The 23,269-nt window shown below is 43.8% G+C and overlaps 1 protein-coding gene across 2 annotated transcripts; it reads left to right on the top strand.

Moving 5' to 3' along the window:
- The first annotated feature begins 546 nt into the window (after positions 1-546).
- On the top strand, positions 547-22,915 carry snx17 (sorting nexin 17). 2 transcript variants are annotated; one of them, XM_079180793.1, is made up of 17 exons: positions 547-822; positions 1,068-1,300; positions 4,691-4,765; positions 6,614-6,731; positions 8,327-8,391; positions 9,671-9,781; positions 10,721-10,811; positions 12,662-12,715; positions 13,574-13,661; positions 16,173-16,242; positions 16,819-16,911; positions 17,133-17,336; positions 19,876-20,004; positions 20,130-20,207; positions 20,402-20,476; positions 20,578-20,619; positions 20,738-22,915. In XM_079180793.1, exons 2-17 carry the CDS (start codon positions 1,241-1,243, stop codon positions 20,855-20,857), a joined length of 1,473 nt encoding a protein of 490 aa, XP_079036919.1. In that variant the 5' UTR covers positions 547-822; positions 1,068-1,240; the 3' UTR covers positions 20,858-22,915. The 2 variants fall into 2 exon arrangements, with proteins under 2 accessions (XP_079036919.1, XP_079036920.1); XM_079180794.1 differs by lacking the exon at positions 12,662-12,715 and having other exon boundaries at positions 547-1,300.
- Positions 22,916-23,269: the final 354 nt, after the last annotated feature.

A 23,269-nucleotide genomic window follows, 5' to 3' on the forward strand; every position in this document is an offset into this window, starting at 1 on the left:
TAGCTTGTTCATTTCTGCAACAAACAAAAAAATACAACATTTGTAAATAATTAATTTAGCAGCGAATCAAAAAGCCTTAATGTAATGTTTTAATGCGTTCAACGGATGCAAAACATTTGTTTCATTTATAATCTAGTTATAACATAAGTCCATCAGTCAAAGTAGCTCGTAACATTACAGTCCTATTTCATTACATTTCTAGAATTGTTGACAAAATCTACGCATTTTTGTTCTGACTGTAATGAATTTAGACTGCGCTTTCACTGTCACTTTGGGTTGCACCAAATAAAGTGTGTAATTAAAGTTATATGATATTATAAGATTCAAAATATATATAAAAAAACATGTCAGTGACAAATGTATGTTATCATATTGTAGAGCTATGCATTCTAGTGTAAAACGTGTTTCGGAAATTATGCCTGTTTTGCCTTTTTTTCGTACCCGCGAAGAGTGAACCCCCCCCGGCTGAAAATGAGATGGTTTCGTCCAGAGGGATTGTTGCAATGCCTCTTGATGGGCCACCAGATACACTGAACACATAATGGCTTAAACGGCGCTGGTACACCTTCATTCTCTGCGATTTCTATCACGTTTTACCTATGAGTTTCCTCCGTCGTCGTTTATATTTTTCTTCCGCAAATGTAGGAGACAAGCCAAATAAATCAAACCACAGAAAGTGTAACTGTCTCCCCTCATATTTCGAAAGGTCTGCGACGCTGTGTTTTTTTTTTGCAGGAAGCAACTGCACCTTTTACGCCGAAACTTCATCTGGTTACGCTAATGAATACAGGCACCTGTGCACGTTGCAACTCAAACATCACAGTAGGTGGTTTTAAAGTTATCACGAATTATTAAAAAGTGGGTTAAAAGGGATTTTTTTTTGTAACGCCAGCACTGAAGGTGCAATTACTTAACACTTGCAACATGGCTGCTGCGGGAACGGCAGTGAGAAAAGTTTGACACTGACGTGGGAGAAGTTTTAAGCGAATGCTAGTTGGTGCACGAGTTGTTGGCCAGAGATTAGAGTCGTCAGCGGTCTCTCTCTCTCCCCCCCACACCCCCCCTAGCCTGGCAACGCTTTGCTCGGACTACAAACCAGCGGATAGACCGTGTGAGAGCCGCCTCCTCCTCCGTAGTCACCGCCGACAGTCACTGCAGTGGACTTATCGTGGTGTCTTCCTCCCCATCGTGAAGCTGTGGTGGCGTTAAAGAAAAGAGGACTGGTCGTCTGACGCTAAAAATGCATTTTTCCATACCCGAAACGGAGGTTCGTTCGGGAGAAAATGGATCAACCTATGTGGTGAGCAATGATAATTTGTGTTTGTACCCGCTTTCACTGGCTTCATCTGCCCACAGGTCGGGCTAATGTCAATGCAGCAAGAGTTCCTGTTATAAAAGATGTGATCACGGTGGTGCATCACCATGGGGCCACACTGCTGCCTAATGCAATACAGATAAACAATCAGCTGCAGCCTCAGTCAGACTCCACAATACCCATTTGTATCTCAAATGCAATCTGCATACAGATACAATCTAGATAGGCGTGAGTAAGTTGAGTAAAAGTCATCCTGCATAGACTGACTGTGACTGTGTGTGAGGCCATTGAACGCATCATCGGGAAAGGTAAACAGCCTTCAGGGAGTCACTTTGCTTTTACAGGTTTGGATTTCTGTCTGATAATTGGGGTTTTGCCGCCATGATGTCACACTCCTCCCTGTTGTTTACAGACGAGATTGCTTTTTCACTTTGTTGTCAAGTCCCTCGACTAACAGCGATATAGCAACCTTGACAGCAACAATCTGTGGCTCCATCGTCTCGCTGTGCAGCAACTTTCCCATTTCCTAACTGTGTGTTTACTTTAATTGTCTCATCGTCTTTAATGTTGTGTCACACCACGTTGACCTGCCGTTGTGTCACACTGTGTTTTCCAAACTCAGGATACATTGTGCCGACGTGTTGTCGAGAAGAATTACTGACAACTCAAACGTATATTCCTCCGCTTCTTGTGTTACTTGAGACGACATCGTTGGTGCGAATGCGTGTCTGCTAACATACAAACCAGGCCGATCCAGAACAGCTTGGGTTCTAGTTTGTTTCCCGTCAATAGAAACACCGTAACAACAAATCATCTTGGATACTTTTTAGATCATTCTTCTGATAGTTTTTCATAAAAAAAACAAAACGTTTCTGCATCTGGAGGTTTCATAGAAGAATGCAAGTGTTCTGATATTCACCAGATGCTGTGAAATAACATCTGATTTTCATGTGACATCACGCTGGCTCTTCTCAGTGTCACACACCTGTGACTGAATCCATTTGCTCCAAAGAGGGGAACAAAAGTCATCTTGGAATGAGCTCATTCATTTTGAACATGTTGGTGTCCCTGCTACAAAATCAGCTTTGGACGTAAACTTAAATATCCTTTTTTTTATCCTGTAGTGGTGGTGAACACTGCATTAGATTTATTTCCCATCCACGTTGCTCTGTAATCACCTACTCTTGCTGCTGAAAGTCAATAGCTTCCTAAATGAAGCATTTCAGGTGCCACCTCTGGCTTGTTTCTCCCTGGCTGAGCACATATTTATTTACCCTGCGCTGCAGTGGGAGCTTCACAGCGACTGTTTTCCACCCCTCGGCTGGCAGGGCCTGTGACTGTCACTGTGACCTTCCTGTATCTATCCCACAGGAAGGGACTTTACTTGATTATAATGCTGAGCGATGGGATGGTGTACCTTGGAACCAGTAAGCCACAGAAACTGCAGAGTTTGCAAACGGCCTTTTCGAATTACAAGGGCTGCAGTTTTTTTTTTTTTAATATGGTGCAAGCGGACATATCTTTCTATTTTGAGTGGTCACACTTCCTCTCGTCTGTTGGACTTGTGTGTCTTCCTCTGTGGTTCACGTCGTATTCTGTTTGAGGGTGCGTAAAGGAGAGGTGGTGCCACTGTAAGTGATGGTGACTCATTTACTTTGGATGAGGAACAGGTTGGGACTTAAATGAACAAGTTCATCTGTTTTTAAAGTTTTGTATTCGCTTTGCATCTGCCAGTGAGCAATGTGTATAAACTTCAAATGTGTTTTTAAAAGCCGCTATCTTAGAATTCCTCAGACTGAAATAGATTTCTTCCTCCACATACTTCATACTAGTGAGAGGATGTAGGTGCTGGGCTGTTAAAAAGAGTAACGCCTGCAAACCGACTCCAAAGTACAAATGTATTTAAATAGACGCCGAGTCGTGTCTTCGCCAGGTCAAAAACAGTATCATTGTGTGCATAAAGAGCAATAGATCATAGTGTTTGTGTTGTTGTCCCTGAGATGAACTGCTTGCTGTACAAAAAAACCGAAGAGTTGTGTGTGTGTGTGTGTGTGTGTGTGTGTGTGTGTGTGTTATCAAACGGAGCCAAGGCATTCTGCATACTCATTCTTCTCTCCGGCCTGGATTCTGCTGACATGCACATCTTTCAGTTAATTCGGTGGCCTTCCTCCAAACTCGTTCTCCTTCCTCTTTGACTCTGGACGTGTTGATGTGTTCTTACTCTGTCTTGCTGTTGATTGGTTGATTGGTTGTAGGTCAGCAGCAGCACGTGCAACAGTGGGGTCAAGCGTGTTTGAGACTTTTTTTTAATGTTTTGACAGATGACCCACCATGTTGATTATAAATACTCATTTGAAAGGAAGGGAAAGATCATCTTCGTCATCTTTACGTCGTATAATAATTGTCTTTTTGGAAGTGATAGCACTCTCTGGTTATTCTTAATCACAATATTCGCGAAACCTTTGGCAGTCTTTGACCTTGACTTATAGTCAGTGTGGTGGGAAAAAAGTTTCGGTGTCATGTTTTTTTGAGCTATTTAAAAAAAAAAAAAAAAAAAAAAAAGCACGAACTTAAATAAAGAAACTTGTGGTGCCTTACGAAAGACACAATTCTGTTCCAGTCCAAGAGGGCTGTTTTGTAAGTGAGCCAGTGTTTGGGGCAAACTGAAATATATTTTTCTTTTCCTGAGTGCATAACTAAAGTACCACGTTGTTATTCTTGTGGTTTAGTCGGCATTCCCAATGCTTAATGAGGCTCAGGACATGAAAAATAGATCTGCTCTAAACACGATGGCTACCAGATATTTGGACTCCTGATCCTGAATGGTGGTCTTGCAGATACATATTCAGTGATGTCTCCTCGCCTGTGTGTCAAAACACACCGGTGGTGTCTCAGGGAAAGAATGAAAGATGTGATCTTTGGCCCTTTTTGTATCGTTTTGATTGGACATTGAAATTTGCTTTGATTGAGTCCTTCATTTATTTGGTCGTCCTTATGAAAACGGAGAGGGAGGAAACCCACGGTGCTGTGATGAGACTGGGTGGAAGCGATTGAGGTCGTTTTGAGGCGGCGTGAGGGGGAAACTTACTGTATGTTCAGGTCACAGGACGGTAACTGTTGTTGTCTTTTACCAGTTTTAAACCTGACACCTCAAGATGTGCATCTGAAGAAAGCCGAGTCAGCTTTGGTCTCCGTGGGAAAGTATTATGTTGACGTTATATTCAAAGAAAGGCTATTATTTTATCCGTATCTATTTTTCCTTCTTATATTCCTATTACTTTATGCACACAAGCTTCTGATGATGCATTTCTCTGCACCATGTCAGACCTTCACACGGTCTTTCCCACTTTAATTCGTCCCCTCTCTTTCCCGCAGGCCTACAACATCCACGTCAATGGCGTGCTGCACTGCCGGGTGCGCTACAGTCAACTCCTCGGCCTCCACGAACAGGTAAGGCTTCAGCCGTCACATTGAAAACCCCCCCATTGCTGCTTTGGACCAGAAGTGACTGGTCTGCTTGCGAGGTGAAGCCGGACTCTGTTTTAAATGGCACCACGTCCACCCCGGGGAGGGAAAGGGGGAGGGGGGGGGGTGACCTTTTCCACTCGTCTTTGTGTCGCGCGGTCGGTGACGCGCGCCACAAAGACCTCCCTTCACTTTGAATCACGGCCACGGTGGCTTGAAGTCTCGCGCTGTTATTCCTCCCAGAGTCCACACTGTTGCATGTAAACGGGGCAGTATTGTGGAAGAGGTTGGAGGGAGGGTGGAGGGTGGGGGGGAGACGTGGAAGACGTGGAAGATGTGGAAGGAATGTTCTTGGCCTTTCTTTCACTTCACCTGCTTGGAAAAAGCATCTTCATCTGAAAGAGAAGTGTCGAGTTGCCTGCATTTCACAGACACAGCTATTTGTTTGAGCTGGTTTTTAGGCAATTAGTTTATCGGTTTTTTTCTGTAGCGCTGCGGTTAAAAGTTGACTTCTTGTGGAAGTGCTTACCGTACATTTATTTTTTGGGGAAGCAAGAGGTAGATGCATCGTCTATTAGACACAGATTTGCTGTGTTTCTGGCTGACGGCCTGTGAGCTATAAATGTGTACATATACTGTAACACAACCCTTATAAAAGTGGCCAGTCGTGTGTGTGTGTGTGTGTGTGTGTGTGTGTGTGTGTGTGTGTGTGTGTGTGTGTGTGTGTGTGTGTGTGTGTGTGTGTGTGTGTGTGTGTTTTCACACATTAATAAAAAAGCAAAGGAGAGGCCCAAACTTTGCCGTTTCCGTCCTCGCGTCTGGAGTCTTGACAGTTGCTGTTGCCTGGCAACAGGGTGTGGGGAAGACACACTGGAATCTTTAGAGAACCTTCAGAGGGCTTCATGTGGCGCACACATGACCCCAAAACACTCCTGTGATTGCAGGACACACACACACACACACACACACACACACACACACACACACTCCCCAGTTATTGCTGAGAAATTAGAATGTTAATTGTTTTCTTCTCTGCAGATTTGTAACGAGGTCACACGTGTGTTGGAGTCAGAGCTTATTTAAAAGCAACAGTGGAAACTCATTTATTTCAGATTTGGGGGGGGGGGGCTCTGATGCGTCTGTAACCTTTGCTTCGTGTCTGTGGCTATGAGAGCTGATTTGTATGTGGAACCAGTGCCGGCACTGATGTAGTGAAAATACCAAAGGGCAGTGTGTTAAGGTGAAAATCCTCTCTCTCGCTCTCTCTCTCTTCCTCAAGCACCCACCTTCATCATGCCATATGTGCAGGACCTGAGGGGTTTTATAGCGAGAAAGAAACATCCTTATGACGAGCGTGATGTACAGCTTTACTAAACCGCATGTGATGTGTGATTTTTAGATCTGTGAGGGCTTAGTTTAAGACTTCCACGGTTCAAAGCTACCGGCCATTGAATGATTAAAACAAAAGGGAAGAAATGAGTCAAGAAGCTGGAAGACAAAGTAAAGTTGGAATGACTAGACGGTCAGGGTTCCAGATGTGTCTCTCTGTCTGTGTGTGTGAGTGTGTGTGTGTGTGTGTGTGTGTGTTATGCACGGAAACTCCAGCAGCTAGTCGTTGAAACAGGGCTTAAAATAAACCTGTGATTCATCTCCAGCAGCATGAATGTACCTCCTTAGAAAGGATCCAGGACTCTTTAATTTAGGATGCTGCTGCTTCTGTACTGAAGTTAATTGGTTTGTAAATCTGTTTTCATTGATTTTCTGAATTTTAAATAAAATAGCTCGTCATCCTCGCAACCTCACCCTCTCACAACTTGTGTTTTGTACCAACAGATAAAGAAGGAATATGGCAGCAACGTGGTGCCTGCATTCCCTCCAAAGAAGATCTTCACTTTGACTCCTGCTGAGGTCGAACAGAGACGAGAACAGCTGGAGAAATACATGCAGGCTGGTAAGCTATTCATGCCGAATGGACTGTTTTTTTTTTTACAGATGGCTTGTATTGCATTTCACCCCGTTTCTGGCTGAATTTAGATTCCAGCTACAATGTGGTTGTTTTTGTCAGTTTTTAAACGAGCCTACTATTCTTCCCTGACTTGCAGTGCATGCCTCCCTGAGGGATGTTGTGATGGAACAAAAACTTGTTTTTGCAACAGTATAGCTTTGCAGCAGAAACACAATTTCCTTTAAATATTTGCTTTTTTTTTTTTTTTTACACAACAATCACAAGAGTGAGTTGGCTCTGTGTCTGCAGGGAGTCCAGTCATACACTGGTCTATTCATGCCACATAAAAGTGTTTCACTAAAGAGCTGATGATCTGAGCGGGGGACACTGAGCCCAACACTAGACAGAGTTATGCTGACACACCTGATGGAAAAACAGGAAAAGTCCCTGCTCAGGATTTCACACCTGGCAGGGGTTTTAAAAAGGTTTTATGGGGTTTGGCTTCTCTTGTGATGATGTGCCACCTCTTGAGATCCGTACTCTTCTCTGAAATGAAAACAGAATGCTATGAAGTATAATTCATATTTCTGTGCTGTCAGGAGAGATATACTAGTTATTTTGGGGGTAAAAATGTCTGCATGTGACGAGTTTAAAAGCTTTGTAGTGTAAAGTGTTCAATCCAATTGGAGTTGTTCTTATCCTAATTTGGCAGGTTTTCACCATATTGCCCCAAATGTTGTAAACAGGCCGAGGGTGAACACACACACACACACACAGGCTCAAATGAGTGGAACTGGCAGCAATGCAGAGGGTTTGTTTTAATCCTCTCAAGCACTGGCAGTTACAGCAGAACAAGGAAGCGTTGTTCAAGTGTGTGTGTTTGCTCATAGTCTGGGAGCATACGCACACAGGCTGTTCTTGGCTACTAGTTCACTCGGTTACATCATGGCTTTTTACATAGTTATGGAAAATGACCTGCCAACAACACACAATCTGCTCTGACGCAGATGGCTCAGAGCTCTGACATTTTGTCAAAGGGTGAGACTCCTCATTTGTAAGAGGACAATAGTGGGCGCGCACACACACGCGCGCACACACACACACTTAGTCATGTTAGTCATACGGGGTTATGATGCAGATAATTGAATGCACAACACTGCAACTGGAAACTGCCTGAGTAGACAACCAAAGACGTGATGATGAGAGTTAGTCATCTGGTCTTTTGTTTACCAGTCGGGAGGACGACATTACGATGGAACTGGCTTGTAATAATTTACAGTCAATTGAACCTTTGCCAGAAAACACTTGCTTTCCATTTTCAGCTGAATTGCCATCGGTGAGTGTCGTGAAAGGTCAAACCCCATTCCACGGGAACAAAATGAAGTTCTGTGATAAGAGGGTTATTGCTGAAATTGGGAAATTGGGAAATGGCTTCCCCCTGAGGTTTATGTTTACATAACGTCCACTTCAAGACTCTTCACTAATTGTTAGGTTATCAGTTCGAAACTCTCCTCGGCTTCCTCTGCTCCTCCCTCAGTGAGATATGACTCATTTTGTACTCGAGTTGCTCATTTCTCTGCTCTTTATTTTCTTTTCCACAGTGCGTCAGGATCCCTTGCTTGGAGCCAGTGAGATGTTCAACAGCTTCTTGAGGAAAGCCCAGCAGGTTGGTCGTGTGTTTCTGCTTCAATCCGCTGGACCGCCATCAGCGCGTTTCTGTTTCTCTGTTTGCGTCGACGCGGTCAACGGGCCTTTTTGGAGGACGCGAAAAAGGCTGATGCGGTCATTTCTTCCCGACTAGTAATCGCTCTTGGTAATGCGGACAGGTGAGGTAGCTGTGTTCTCGCCACCAGAAACGGGTGAAATGATCACGTCAAGACACGTAACCGAAGGGAAAGCGGCCTCTTGACAAATAGAGGAATGTCGTTGCATCGTGTCTTTTTAAATGATTAGAAAAAACAAGATCAAAGTCAGCTAATGAGTCATCTCAGCAGATCTGCAGTACTAAACATGCAAACGGATATTAGCTGAAGTGGATGATGCTGTAAAACAACAACAACAACAACAACACTACAAACTCATGCAGTGTTTTTGCTGCCTGAGGGAAACGAATGTAGTGATGCATTCAGAGCAGGTAGCGAGAGGTTGTTCGTCATCATTCAAGGAGGGCTGTAAATCCAATAACCTTCACGGACGGATTCATCCGTCTGCTGCCACGTCACACACCCATTCTGCTTCTCCTCCTCTCTCTCTCATTAGAGTCTGTGTTTGTGTGTGTTGTCGTACCCCCCCCCCCCCCCCCCCCCCCCAGCGCCATATGCACTGCGAGGACAGCAGGTGCAGAATAGTAGATGAGTTACCACCCGGTGTTGTCGTTTCATCAGCACCTTCAGTGGTGGGGATGTACTTGGAAGACCCCCCGCGGACGACGTAGGGAAGATAAGCGATGATTTAGCAGCGGGGGTGAGCGACTGCCTGAGGACAGCAGGAGCCCGGGGGTTCTCCACTTTTAAGATTTCAGATATTCCTTCGATCAGCTCGCAAGCTATTATTTAGGCTCTTTAAATATTCATAGGTTTATTGTCCTTACTTGTTATTCATTGATTTTTTATAATTAATGCCTTTCCCTTCCTTTCTATGTGAGCTCAGAGTAGTGCATGTTTTTTGAGAGTCGGTTGGACAAAACAATGCATCACTTTGAGCTCTGAGACGCTAGTATGGACATCTTCACCTTATCTGACACGATAGACATTTGAGTAGCTCGTCTGTTATGTTGTTTTTTTTTTATCTCCGCTGGATGTTTGCCTCCTCTTTGACCAGCCCATATTGCTTTTCTGCCCCTGAGACTCTGGTTTGATTTAGTTGTTGACCGATAGGAATGAAAACACATCGCTGACCCACCAAGCTGAAGGAAAGCCTGTTATGTTTTTGTGTGGTTCCCACAGGAGACGCAGCAGATTCCCACAGAAGAAGTCGCTCTCGACATCTGCCTCTCCAACGGTCAGAAGGTTACCGTCAACATTCTGACTTCAGATCAGACGGAGGACGTCCTTGATGTAAGTGTGCGCTGTGAAAGAGTACATCAATGTTTGACAGACACTACTGACTGTCTAGTAAATCACATGAAGTCAGTATACACCCTTTTTTATTACAGCAGCCATTACAGGACTGTATGAAGTCAGAGCTACTTCGATTAAACTCACCAAAGAAAATAAGAGTGTACACATGGAACTACCTCGGACGCCTTGACCAATTGATTTCAACATGTGGGTTTTTATAGTTCAGATTGTGACTGTGACCAAACGTGCTTCACCTCTTGCTTGTCCTTTCGTTGCTCTTGCCTGTGAATCTCGTGCGTTAGAGCTTTCACAAGTGCTCTTGTGAAAAGTTTAACCACAGTTGACCTCTGTTCATCACAGCGTCACAAGTCTCAGAGCACAGTACTCTCACTCACAACAAAGAGTTTCTTTGTGTGTGTGTGTGTGTGTGTGTTTCAGTGACCACAAATACACATTTTTTTTGCTGTGTATTGACTCAAAAATTACACTTCATGTTTGCAACGTTTGTGTCTGTCTGCAGTTGAACTGCTGGAGTTGATAGATAAGAATAAGTAGTACTACGAGCACATGGCAGCAAAAGTTGTTGTTGATAACGTTATGTCAGCGTGCGCCATCGCGCCGTGTGAGAATGTAATAATTCTGCCTTGTGAAGGACTGGAAATAGATATTAAGAAACTATCTTCTGATAAAAAAAGATTCGTTTTTGCCTCTAATCAGAAAACATTCAAGTTTTCTTATCGAGGTAGCTGCTTGGATGAATTTTAGATGAGTTTGTGATATTTTGTGAACCAAAAGCTCTTATTCTGATCTTATTTTGTTAAACCATCCTTCAACCACGTCTCTGCATTTCTTATAACTGACTGAAAAATAAGAATTGGATGAAGCAATGAATGAAATTCAATGATTGTGAAAACTAACTCCCTCATTGTTCTGCAGGCTGTTGCAACAAAGCTCGACCTTCCAGACGACCTGGTCGGTTACTTCAGCCTCTTCCTCGTCCGTGAAGGTGTGGATGGAGGTTTAACATGTAAGTCCAAACACTACTGCGAAGAATCAGAAGTTCTAATATTTAGCTCTCATTGCTAATAGAAAGCTATTACTGCTGAGTATTTAGAGGCAACCTGGAATGTACTTTAAGGCTTGAAGTTTATTTTTGAAACTTTACAGCTGGAAACCATCAGATAACCGGCAAACAAAATGTGCCGTACACCAAGCGCTTTGATAAAATAATGTAAATAAACTGGCCAAGGACGATCCTCAGAAGACACACAGAGCTGAGCGGACTAATGATTCTAGCAAACAGAGACGCAAACGGAACTGTGAGTTTGAATTAACGCTGTAACATTTGTTATGTTGCACTGAGGAATAACTTCCCGGGTTACTAAAGAGAATGCTGTAATGTGACGCTTTTGATTTACATTTTTCTCCCTCTCTACATTCCCCACAATTTGGGCATCAAGTTGGCAACCGTCATCTGTTTATCTCTCTCGCCGTTTGGAGATGTACTGCTGTTTAATTAAAAAACGAAGAGCCGCATTTCCTCGTGAGAGATGCCTCTTGTGTGTATCTCTGGCGAGAGTGCGTCATTTATTTACTAGCTGCTCGGAAGCTCAGTGAGAGCCCGGCACTTTGTGTGTGTGTGTGTGTGTGTGTGTGTGTGTGTGTGTGTGTGTGTGTGTGTGTGTGTGTGTGTGTGTGTGTGTGTGTGTGTGTGTGTGTGTGTGTGTGTGTGTGTGTGTGTGTGTGTGTGTGTGTGTGTGTGTGTGTGTGTGTGTGTGTGTGTTGGCCGGTTCATGCAGAAACAGTGGTGCTGTGTTTCAAGTAGCATGAGCGCGCTCGCCAGGCTGTGTGCAGTGTTTTCAGGTGGAGAATGTTTTTGTTGTGCTCTAAAGTCTTTTGTTGGCAAAATGCAAAATGGCATTTGATTCACCGGCTTCAAGCCTTCATTCAGACAACTGCAAGTGGATTCTGCCATTTAGATATTAGACTATTTCTTCATGATTATATAAAAGAGCAACTGTAACGTAAAGATTTCCCCCCTGGGGATCAGTAAAGTGTTCCTCATTCTGTAAACAAAAACACATAGTTTGGGGAAAATGTATTTGTTTGGGTTCCCCTCATTAATTAAACTTTATGTATGAATTTAGTTCATTCTCTTTATTTCCAGCAACACTGAGCCGTGGTCCTTCCCTGTTAATAAGTGAAGTTTTAAAAGTCAGTTCACAGGAGGAGGACACCATAAATGCACGGAGAATAGATAGTTTGATACTTTATTAATCCCGTTGGGTGACTTCAGTGTTACAGCAGCAGCACGGCAAACGCAACCACCTAACAAAAGAGAAGAAATAAGTCATGTAAACATTTAGAATGAAACCGTAGATCCTGTTAATATTCTATTCATGGTTTGCTCAAGTCTACGGTATCTTGTTTAATGTCATGTATTGATATGACAAGGTGCTTCACTGGAATTGCAAACATGGTCTCATGTCAGTCAGTCATATTTAACCCTTTAAATGTATCTAAATGCATTGATTAATTGTCATTAAGTCACTTCGTTTTCAAACTTCTATCATGTTCTCACATTGTCTTCTGTTTTCTTTCTCCCGTATGCTCCCTTAACCCTTCACACTCACAGGGTGCCCACATGTTTGTTTGCACTCACTTGTTTACTCATAAGTAACTGTGTGAACGCAAATCATCGCAGAATAATTCACATTTCACGAGGCCTACCACAGTGGCACAGGCACAACACTTTCCACCTCAAGATATTTCAATTTCACGATCCCTTTTCTTTTCCAATTCATCACAAATTCATTCTCTTCTCTCGTCGTCCACCTGCCCAATGCTCCCCCACGCCTCGCGCCGAGTCCATTCCAGGCTGGAAAAAGGTTCCCGGTGAACTCTGGGGGGGGAAGCCTGTAAATATTGCAGGTATGTCGTATATTCTTAGCACAGTTTAAATCTGAGCGCTCTGAAAGAGAAGGGCCACGTGTTGAATGCGACCCGACTACCAGAGTAAATCCGGCGCAGCAGGCCGCAGATCAAACAAAACTGCTGGGTGGGTGTGTTGACATAACGGGATTGCTCGAAGAATTCAATTCCTTTCTGACAGGCAGTAGGTTTCCAGACATCTGTGTGTAGATCAACGTGTGCGGTTAAATATGCAAAGGCATGTCAAGAATATGAGGTTTGAAATCTTATCTGCATTTTAGAGTTCTTTTTTGCAGTTTTCTGCTGATGATTTAGTCGAAACCAAAAAAACATTTGAAGCATTCAGTTTTGTCTCCCATTTTTTGTTGTTTACTCCTGCAGACATTTCCATCAGCAAACCAACCGCCATGTGTTTCTGCTTCCTGTACACAGCCCCTCTGCCCATAAAGTACTAAACATACTTTACAAAGCCTGATGGCAAACAAGGCTTTGTTTAGTCATCGGATGTGTAGTGTTGTGTGCACATTTATAGATGCTTGAAAACACAGCAGCAGCCCCACTAAGCACCTGAGGCCTCCTTCACTCTCCTCAGGGAACGGTCAGCAATGAAACAGCTGCAGATTAGGGACAAACACACACACACACACACACACACACACACCATTATCTTTTTTTCACATTTAAATACTCACACGCACAAAGTTTTACCCTGCCTGCTGGGACCTGTCCAGATGGAGTTCTCTCATCCCTCATTGTTTGTTGTTACCATCATTATCCGAATGTCCTTGGGACTTACTTTACTGGAGCTTCCCTTGTTCCTTACTCTCTGTTTTTTTATTGTCTCTCTCTCTCTCTTAGTTGTGCGGAAGCTGCAGGAGTTTGAGCTGCCTTATGTGTCCATTACCAGCTTGCGGAGCTCTGAGTTTCACATACTCCTACGGAAAAGGTACCCACCCACCACCTGCTCGCATCATGACGTTGGATTTGTATCACGTTCTTCCCAAAGTGCTCTCCTCCACGAGTAGTTATTGCTGTGATTCGTTGTCCAGAGTGTGCATGTGCTCTTTTGTCAAATCGTGTAAAGAAGCAGGTCAGATATCTTCGGTTTGGTAAGCAGTACATTAGCTACACGTGCTGTGCTTGATGTCGTTTTAATGAGTCAACCAGTCACTGTTTTCTTTCTTCACTCTGGGTGTTTCTCATTTCGTTCCTTATCTACAGAGAAGCACTTGTTCTTAATCTGTCAGAGCAGCGGTTTGCCTAACCAGAGGCGGCCTATCTGACTTCAACATCTTCTACAAAGTGGCAGTTGGAAAAGAGACCATATTTATTTGTTTTACAATTTCTGTTTTTGCCAAGGACAACAGTTTAACAATTAACCAAAGAGCGAACAGCCCATAATCTTGAACCGGTCAGACCGTACTTTAACAGGACAAACAGGAAGCGGAACTGACCCAACACGATAAAGGAAGTACATGCACATTTTAATAAGTAAATATGATCATATATCTTGCTTTAGATGTTAGTACTCATCATCCAGCCCGACTGCTCTTTGTAAGTAATATCCTCCTCAGCTGTGGCCACAGAGAGCTAGCTGGACAGCTTGAATCTTAAAGAGAAATGAAAAGCCGCAACAATTTCCATGAAACCCAACCACCACGTCTCTGATATAGTCTCCCAACAACATTTGAACACGATACAGATAAAAAAAAAAAAAAGGCTGTTTATCTTGAGCACTGTGTTGGATCGTGTGGATGCTCTGTGTTGCTCATTTAACCAACTAGAGCACATGCAGTGTATTTAAACAATGTCTCCTTTGGCTTTAGAGAAAAACACTGTGGTTCTGGTCCATGTATGGCTCATTTATCCTTTCTGAAAACAGTTCAAAGTTACAGATACGAATGTCTGTAACCCTCCTGGGTGGGAGCAAACCTCTGTGGGTGGGTATTGCATGGGAAACGCTGGCGTCGCTTCCCCACCAAGTCTGAAGCTTTAGTGACTGCTTCCCTCTTCAGCGCAACATTTTTCTACTTCCTCATAGGTCTGTTCTTTCGTCACCCCTGCCTCCCGCTAACTGAGGTACACAGGATGTTTACTTTCTCTCTGCCTCAAGGAAAGTCTAAGTACTCCTGACCTAGTTTCTCCGCGGAGTGTGGAGCAGCGAGGAAAGAATGAATGTAGCACTAACAAGTGGAGGTGGAGGAAAAACAGACCCCCCAGTGTCCGAGATCCAGGGGAGGATCGGGTCAAAATGAATTGAAAAGCTCTTTCTGGCTAAAAGTAAATGCTAAAAGATGTCCAGTGAAAACATTGCATTAACATAATTTCACCCTTTTTTGTGTTTAGAGTAGTCATGAAATAAAAACGGGAGTTTGAACAGTAGTGGAGGTTTTTTATGTAGGTCAGCACCAATATGCACTTATATATTTATAATGCAAAAGTGTGGCTAATGGACATTTGTAGCCTGTATATGCGTTAGACCATATTATGTCTCAGCAGGGGCTTTCAGTGCACTTTTAATTGAAACTAAAGCAGCAAAATAAGAGCACTCACCCCCCCCCCCCCCCCCCCCCCCCCACACTCTTATTCCCTTCCTCCCCAGATCCTTTCTCCGTGTCTCCCCCAGCTTCTTTCTCCCTTGTTACCTGCTTTTGAATTGCAGATGTGGCCGGGCAGCCTGCTTTCATATCTGCTTGAACAACTTTTCCGTCCGCTTAACACCCGTTGTGTCGTGCAATTACTCGATGTTGAATTCCACAGCCTGCTGTAAAGTGTTGAGAGACATGGATGCAATGAGATGTGGAGAAACAAAACTCAGTGCGCCGCTGACTCACTCCGACAATCCTAAACTGCTAAACCCCAGCGTTAAACAAAGACATTTCACATCCAGTGGCTAAATATATAAAAAAACACTTAATACAGTATCTTAAATTGCACAATATAGCCTAAATCTTTTCAGTAATCCGATTTGGGTCATCTTCACATGTGGTTCCGTTTCTGATCCCGGGTTGTTGTTTTTTTTTAATGCCACGCTCGACTCCTCAGGCTGCCCTTTAGCGCCCACACATCTCCATGAAGTACGAGCAATAGCGTCTCAAGTGTACAAGTGTAGCGCTGCCTTAGAAACGCTGCACCGTCTTCCACCTCTAGAGGAGACGCTCCTTTTAAATGAATTCTCTTCCACTGCTTCCTCACTGACATTGAGTTGAGGGATTTAGGCTACAAGTCACTCTCATTTCACAGTTTGTGTTTATTTGATGTAATCTGATGAACGCATGATGGCAACGCTGTGTGGCGTTGCTCGGTATGCAGACAGCCAGAGGAGATGATGTTCTTGGTGGCAAACGTCTCTTCGAGTCACTCAAACAAATCGGTGTTGTTGTGCCACTTTGTTCATTTTGATGTATGTTTGCATATAGATTTGTAAAGAGTGTCTGCCCTGTTTTTCTTTCTGCAGCTACTGGGACATGGCGTACGACGGGGACGTCATGGACAACAGAGTTGGCCTGAATTTGCTATACGCCCAGGTAAGAGCTTTCATCATGACGGGAGACCATATACCGTCGTTTATTCTCAGCCACAACAGTGGTCTTTAACAAAAAATGCAAAAGAAATAATCCATATTAGACGTGATTGGGTTTGTGTACATCTTGCATCGGTTGGGCTTTATCGAGCTCGCCTGGTGCCAGCTTCACACCAAGAAAACTAAATCAAGCACTGCTTCATCCCCGGGCTGCTAAATGCTTCTGTCCATCCCCTGGGTCTCCATTATGGGATTTGTGTGTTTTGACATTGTGTTTCCTCTCTGATCCTATTAAAAGCGGATCCCTTTGCTGCGACAACTGTGATCTGTTGTGTTAAGCACTTGTTCGGGCTCCACGTTTTTGATTAAAATCTGGAAACTGCTGAGTGTTGCCTCTGAGAAAACGAAATGGTTGTTTCTGTGTAATTGTTTGCTGACCTGCACTGTTCTTCCACTGAAGGGCTTAGGGCGTGATTTCTCCCACATGCACTGAAGGAAACGCAACAACAAAAACAACCCTGCTTCGTTTTGTACATCTGTGCAGAAAGATGAACTTCAGTTCTTGTTTTTGCTTCACCAGACAGTGTCTGACATTGAGCGAGGCTGGATACTCGTCAACAAAGACCAGCACAGGCAGCTCAAATCACTTCAGGAGAAAGGCTCCAAGAAAGAAGTAAGCAGAGGGCATCTCTCCCAGATGAGTCCAGAAATGTCTTTGTCCACGGATAAAGCTGTAGACCGAGGAGAATACTGCCTCTAATGCTTTCTATGATGCAGTTAGCCTAGTTTTCCCCCTGATATGAATTTTTAATTACACTGATCCAGTAGAGGATTCAAAGTTATTTCCCCCAGGGATCAGAGACAAAATTGTTTTTTTTCTTCCCCCTCCTCCAGTTCATCCATCTGGGTCAGACTCTCAAATATTACGGCTATATCAAGTTCGACCCTTGTATCACCGACTTCCCCGAGAAGGGCTGCCAAGTCATCGTCAGCGCCGGCAACAACGAGCTCAACTTCCACGTCAAGCTGCCCAATGAGCAGATCAAGGAGGGAAGCTTCAAGGTGACTCGCATGCGGTGTTGGCGAGTCACGTCCTCCGTAAGTACGACTCTGTGTGTGTGTGTGTGTGTGTGTGTGTATGTGTGTGTGTGTGTGTGTTTGCCTGTGACAGACCGAGGATGAGGGAATTCACCTTCAAGCGTGCTTGTAGCTGTGAAATGATCAAATTGGAACGGCTCCATATTAGTAGGAGACGTTGAGCTGGCAGAGAGAATCGGCGGCTTTGGCTCGAGGCCATCTCAAACCAACGAGGGCTCCTGTGCTTCCAAAGTCGCCTTTCTAAAGCGCTCATCTCACCACTGCACCAGAAACAAATGTCTTTTAAACTTGCCAAGCGTTCGTTTTTTCTTCTTTTTTTTTTACTCCTGGTGCTCTCTGAAAGTGCTGACCTCCACACCATTCATCTTCATCATTCCAATTACCCAAACACACAGCCCGCACAAGGATAGCGCCGTATTGATCCTCCAGCCTCACATATAGAGCGGAGTCCTTTATTCCAACTGACAATAGTCTGTCGGCGAGAAGGGAATCTGAGGGTGTGCAGTACGAGGAAGCGCCCGCACAGCCCACTCTGTATACATCCGGACATTAGAAAATATTACACTTCTTTACTGTGAAACCGTAGACTTTAGGGAAGAAGAAAGAGCAAAGATGCTGTTTTCACACAACAGTACGAGGCTACTGTTTAGACTGGCGCCTAGTAATTGTATTGATTAGTAAACACGAGGCGCTGTTGGGATCCGTCGGACTCGGCTCAGCAGATGACGGTGATTGAGTGAACGGCTACACATCGCAGGTTCGATTTTCACTAATGAATCGATACAGTGGGTTGTGCTGTCGGTGACATTTTCCAGGAAAACGTTGGATGCAAAAGACTCGATTAGTCACAGTCAGTCAGGCATTTGAGTAAAACGCAGCTTGCCACACAGATTTGAAATGAATGGAAAAACAATAACATAAAATAAATGACTATTGTTGTGACATTCCGGCTTTGCTAAGAGTTTGATTGACTCAACCGTCAAGTATTTTTTTGAAACTGCCTGCCCTTCTCCAAATAGTTTCTAATGACTGCTTCTCAGCTGGCTCTGTGTAACAAACCACCTGGCGTGTCAGTTTAGGGGAGTACTAGCCTGTTAAAGCCGTCTGTGGTCCTGGAGGAGCTCTCGAACGTCTGAGGAAATAACTCTGATGATGTCATCGGGGGATCTCGGCTTTAACTTTAAACCTTTTGCTAAAAAGATCATTTTTAACACAAAGCGTGATTTTTAAAGAGGTGTACATTTAGGATGTAGGGTGGGTCTAATGAAGATCCAGTTGCATTATGGGAAATGTAGTATCCAGTGGATTGTCAGCTTGACCAACACTTGAGACTAAAATCTGGATTTCTCTGCTTCTACTGCAGCAATTCTATTTGCATATGTTTCCTTAGCTGTGGAAACTGTAGCTGGCAAGAAATCTGAAACAAAATCCTTGTGTGTCCCCCAGTATCAGCATCCGTTTAAACCATCATGCTCCGATCATTGTTGTCAAGCTCGAAGGACCAATTTTCACTTCTGTGAATGGCTGAAACAAGCTTTACATGCAGCTCTGCCCACATCATTCCTTGCAAGCACTTCCAGACCCAAGACCTCATTTAAATGGAGATGGGGGGGGGGGGGGACAGGGACAGTTCACTTTTGTATTGCACTAGTGTTCGTGCAGCTTTTTATGATTCTCCAAAAGTGAATTTGCACGGAGATCTGTACACATGGCAACACTTCTCAAATTAAAATGCATCTCGGCTCGTCTGATTACAGGCTGAACCCCTGCGCTGTCCGGGGGGGGGGGGGTAATTCCTGAGCTCATTCTCAGAGGTCAGAGTCATTTTAATGAGCCCTTTCCTTTCTGAACAAACTATTCAAAACATCTCCTTTGGTGCAGCGCTGCAACCGCCCCCTCGTAGTCACATCTCAAGAAATTGCATCCGGAAGAACATGTATAAACAGTTAGTGTGTGTGTGTGTGTGTGTGCGTGTGTGCGTGTCAGCCCTTTGTTTTTGTCTGCTTTTCTCCTGTACGTTGTGTTTTGTGTGTGTGTGGTTCGGTAGGTGGAAGGTACAGCTAGTTTCTGGTCCAGAGGGAATCGTCTCAGTGACGAGCACAGGCTCCATGAATGAGGAACGAGGGCTCGTCTCCAGGGAAGCCGTGTCTCTCGGAGCGTCGCACATTTCTTGAGGGATTTTTTGATATTCTGTATTTGTACATATATTTCTCCCCACCAGTGTTAATCTTTCAGCACAGGTCTTCTTAAGATTTGGCTGCCCTGTCATCGGGCGATGCAGTAGCTTTAGAAAGGCAGCTTAACAAGCGGAGAGATGTACTGTTGGATAGGAGATGTGATTAAGCCGCTTACACGACCCTCTCTAGACATGGAGTAGAATACCAAGCTTATCCTCTCGTTTCGGAAATGCACTCTAAACACGAGAAGACGTATTTAACTTGAAGGAGGGGAAAAGTCCACCATAGAATAAACATAAAGCACACGTGGTTGTTGATAACGGTTCATAAGAATGACGATACAACCCCCTTGATTCTTGCAGCAAGTCCCGATAGCCAACGGCACCACCAATCCCTGCAGCGCGTCCAAATGCGACGTCAAACTGGAGCTGGCCTTCGAGTATCTGATGAGCAAGGACCGCCTCCAGTGGGTCACCATCACGAGTCAACAGGTAGGGACTGGCGAGGGGCGGGGGGAGGGTGGGGGGGCATGAGAGAAAGAAAGATGTTGCGTGGAAGTGTACTTTATACTGTTCAACGTTCCAAGATTGTATTGACTTTCAGTTTGTGCTTTCAGGCTATCATGATGAGTATCTGCCTTCAGTCTATGGTGGACGAATTAATGGTGAAGAAGTCAGGCGGCAGCATTAAGAAGGTTTGTGTTAAGAAAGATCAAATACTCCTTTAATCCTTATAGATCGACAACATAACACGTTCTTTTGAATTTGTCTAGATTCAATACACAGATTTTCAGAGGATGTGAACGTTATCCACACTATGTAGCATCTTTTTTTTAAAACTATTTAACAACTTGTTGACTTCTGCTGCTTCTCCTCTGTCTCCTTCTAGATGCTGAGGAAACGACACAACGGCTCCATCCACCGGTCAGACAGTCAGCAAGCTGTGAAATCTCCCCCTCTACTGGTGAGGAACGGGATAACGTAGCCCTGAGTTTGAGGATTTTGAATCTTATTTGAACCTTTTGTGTTGATTTCACGATCATCTGTTGTCGTTTTTGTCTGCAGGACTCTCCTGACCCAAACCGTGAACAAATCGTCAAACTCTCAGTGAGTATACTTTTGACTTTATAAAACATGCAGCTGAATGAACTTTCAACATGTTCTGAGGAATCCATGTCCGTCGGGTGTTAAGTACACTAATTAATTATATAATTATTCCATTTAGACCAAGCTGAGCTCGGTGTCCCTCCGAGGGATCAGCGCCTCCAACTCGGCAAATGATATCAGCGGCAACGACTTCCATGGCAACTACGCTTTCGAGGGAATCGGGGATGACGACCTGTAACCCCCCCCGCCCCCCCCCTCTTCATTCCACTGTCAGCGACCGGGACGACAAAGATTACGAGCCGAGCCGAGCGGGCCACACACACACACACACACACACCCCTCCGATTCTGCAAGATTGTAGCTTCCTCCTGGAGAACCCGCTGCCTTAAAGCTCTCACTTAATCTTTGACCGTGTTCCTTTTTCTTTTAGTTCCAATCATCATATTCCACGACCGCGTTGTCCCGATATTATTAACCGTACAGTAAACAGCATGTAAAGCTACAGGTACGCAGATAGGGATGCTTTATCGTTTGTTACTGACAAAATTCCTCCTTCAGTTTCACTCTCAAGGATGACTGTTTCATCGACAGTAGGTACAAAGTAAATTAATATATTATAAGCCCTGCTAGATCCTGGATTCTTCCCCCCCCGCTGGCTGCATGTTCCCCACCAAAACGCGAGAGCCCGATGTTTAGTTCGACCCGGCACTAGTGACACTGCAGCAGAGCCGGACACAGGACAGTCCTCGACATGACCCAGAGTCCAGTGAATGTGTTGAAGTCTGATCTCAAAACTGTAGACTATTCAGAGCAACCGCTTACTTGTGTGGATGATCAATGTTTGGCTTGGCTATATACCAAAATGTCATGTTTTTTTTTTTTGATACTGTTAGTGATCCTCTCTGTGTGTCATGCTACTCATGTGCCAAGTCTTGCGAATAGCTTAGCGGGACACCAGTGGTGTGTTCAGCTTACGTTTTGAGGCACAGTCGACTCATAACCGCCTTCAGAAATAGTCTGATGCCTTAACTTTTTACTTTCTTTTGCCTCGCGGGTTAACTCGTCATCTAACCAGACATTGGTTGAAGCTTCGAATGCGCGGCAGTGTCGGGGCCGGTGTTGCCCAGAATCTTGCAGAACTTGGTAGATGGTTTGCACTTGCTGAACCCATCGTTTTTGCACAGTATTACAGGTGGAGATCGAGTGTTTGAGTGGAAGCTTGAGCGTGACTTAAAACATTGTGTGGAGATTTGTTTTTCCATCTGTAAATCCGTCAATGATTTTCTTTTTTTTTTTCTTTTTCAAACAATTTTTTTAAAGGTTTCTCATCAATGCCAAATTATAGTTTACTAAAGCATTTTGCACAAAATAGACATAAAAATTATGACAATGTCACTTTTTATATTATGTACATGCAATTAAGTATTCTGAACATTTACTAATATCTTTATCACCAATAGCTTATTGTAATCAAATAGATCAAATGTAATCTAAGCTGTATAGGACAACAAGTTTAAATGGACTAACGTATCATTGTTTACATAATGTTTAGGGGACTTTATTAGTTTTAAATGTAAAGTGTTTACAAATTTTGCATCCGATTTTCTTTCTTTGTCTTTTGTTTCTTTTTAAGGCGAGTGATGGTGTTGGGAGCTTTCGGTTCATTGTAAACTCGTATGTAACATTGTGCCAATCATCTCAGAGGATTCAGTTGAAAAAGGTGCTTTGGTGAAGTGGCTCATGCGATCTCAACTGCTGGAGTGAACAAAGTTCACGAGGAGCAGGCAACAAAATGAACATATCCCGCTGTTTTTATAAGACACTTCATTCCATGTTTTGTATCGCCGTGGCGTCTGCTGCGCTGCGTCTCGGCTCGCTTCGAAGCCTCTAAATGTAAATCGATGCCGACCTATCGACAGCTTTACTCTCACTGGTAGCCAGAACTGTAGAACCAATATTTTCTCAATATACTAATCGTCTTGTTCCTTCACTGCCGTGCTTCTTCTTCTTCTTCTTCTTCTTCTTCTTCTTCTTCTGTCTTCAGATGCATTTACAGTGTGGACACCACTATTCATTGTTATTTTCATGATTCCTGTGCACGTACATGGAACCTGCGAGGTCCTGGGTGTTAATAAATGTGTAGGTGCCAAATTAAAGTATCATCAGCATCGCTTTCCCAGAAAATGTCAAATTTCATGATTGTATTGTCTAGATTCAGTCCACTTTTCATTTTTGATTTTAGTGGTGAGGTCAGTGACAGCTGTCATGATGCTGAAATAAACTCAAATGTAGGTGATCTTGTGGTTCTCAGTTGTCTGTTAATGGTCCACATTCATTCGTGTTGTCGTCATGTACGTAATATGCAGAGAATCCTAATCGGTATAGAGAGCAACCAAGTGATATGATTCAGTACATCACAACAAATTAAACAGTTTTAAGGTAAGAGAACCCGCCTCTCACCCCTCCGTTAACGTCTCACTTCCCACAATTCAGCACTGGTCAATTTTTTTTAAAGTTGACGATTAAAACTTGTCTGTTTCTAAATTACCTCAAATATAACTTTCGCAACTCTTTACAGCAATTTCTTGTTACTTATTGACAGACATACTTGCTGCCATTGATTCATCAGTGCCAAGAACATATCAGTCAA

The sequence above is a fragment of the Pholis gunnellus genome (assembly GCF_910591455.1).
Source record: "Pholis gunnellus genome assembly, chromosome: 19".
NCBI lineage: Eukaryota > Metazoa > Chordata > Actinopteri > Perciformes > Pholidae > Pholis > Pholis gunnellus.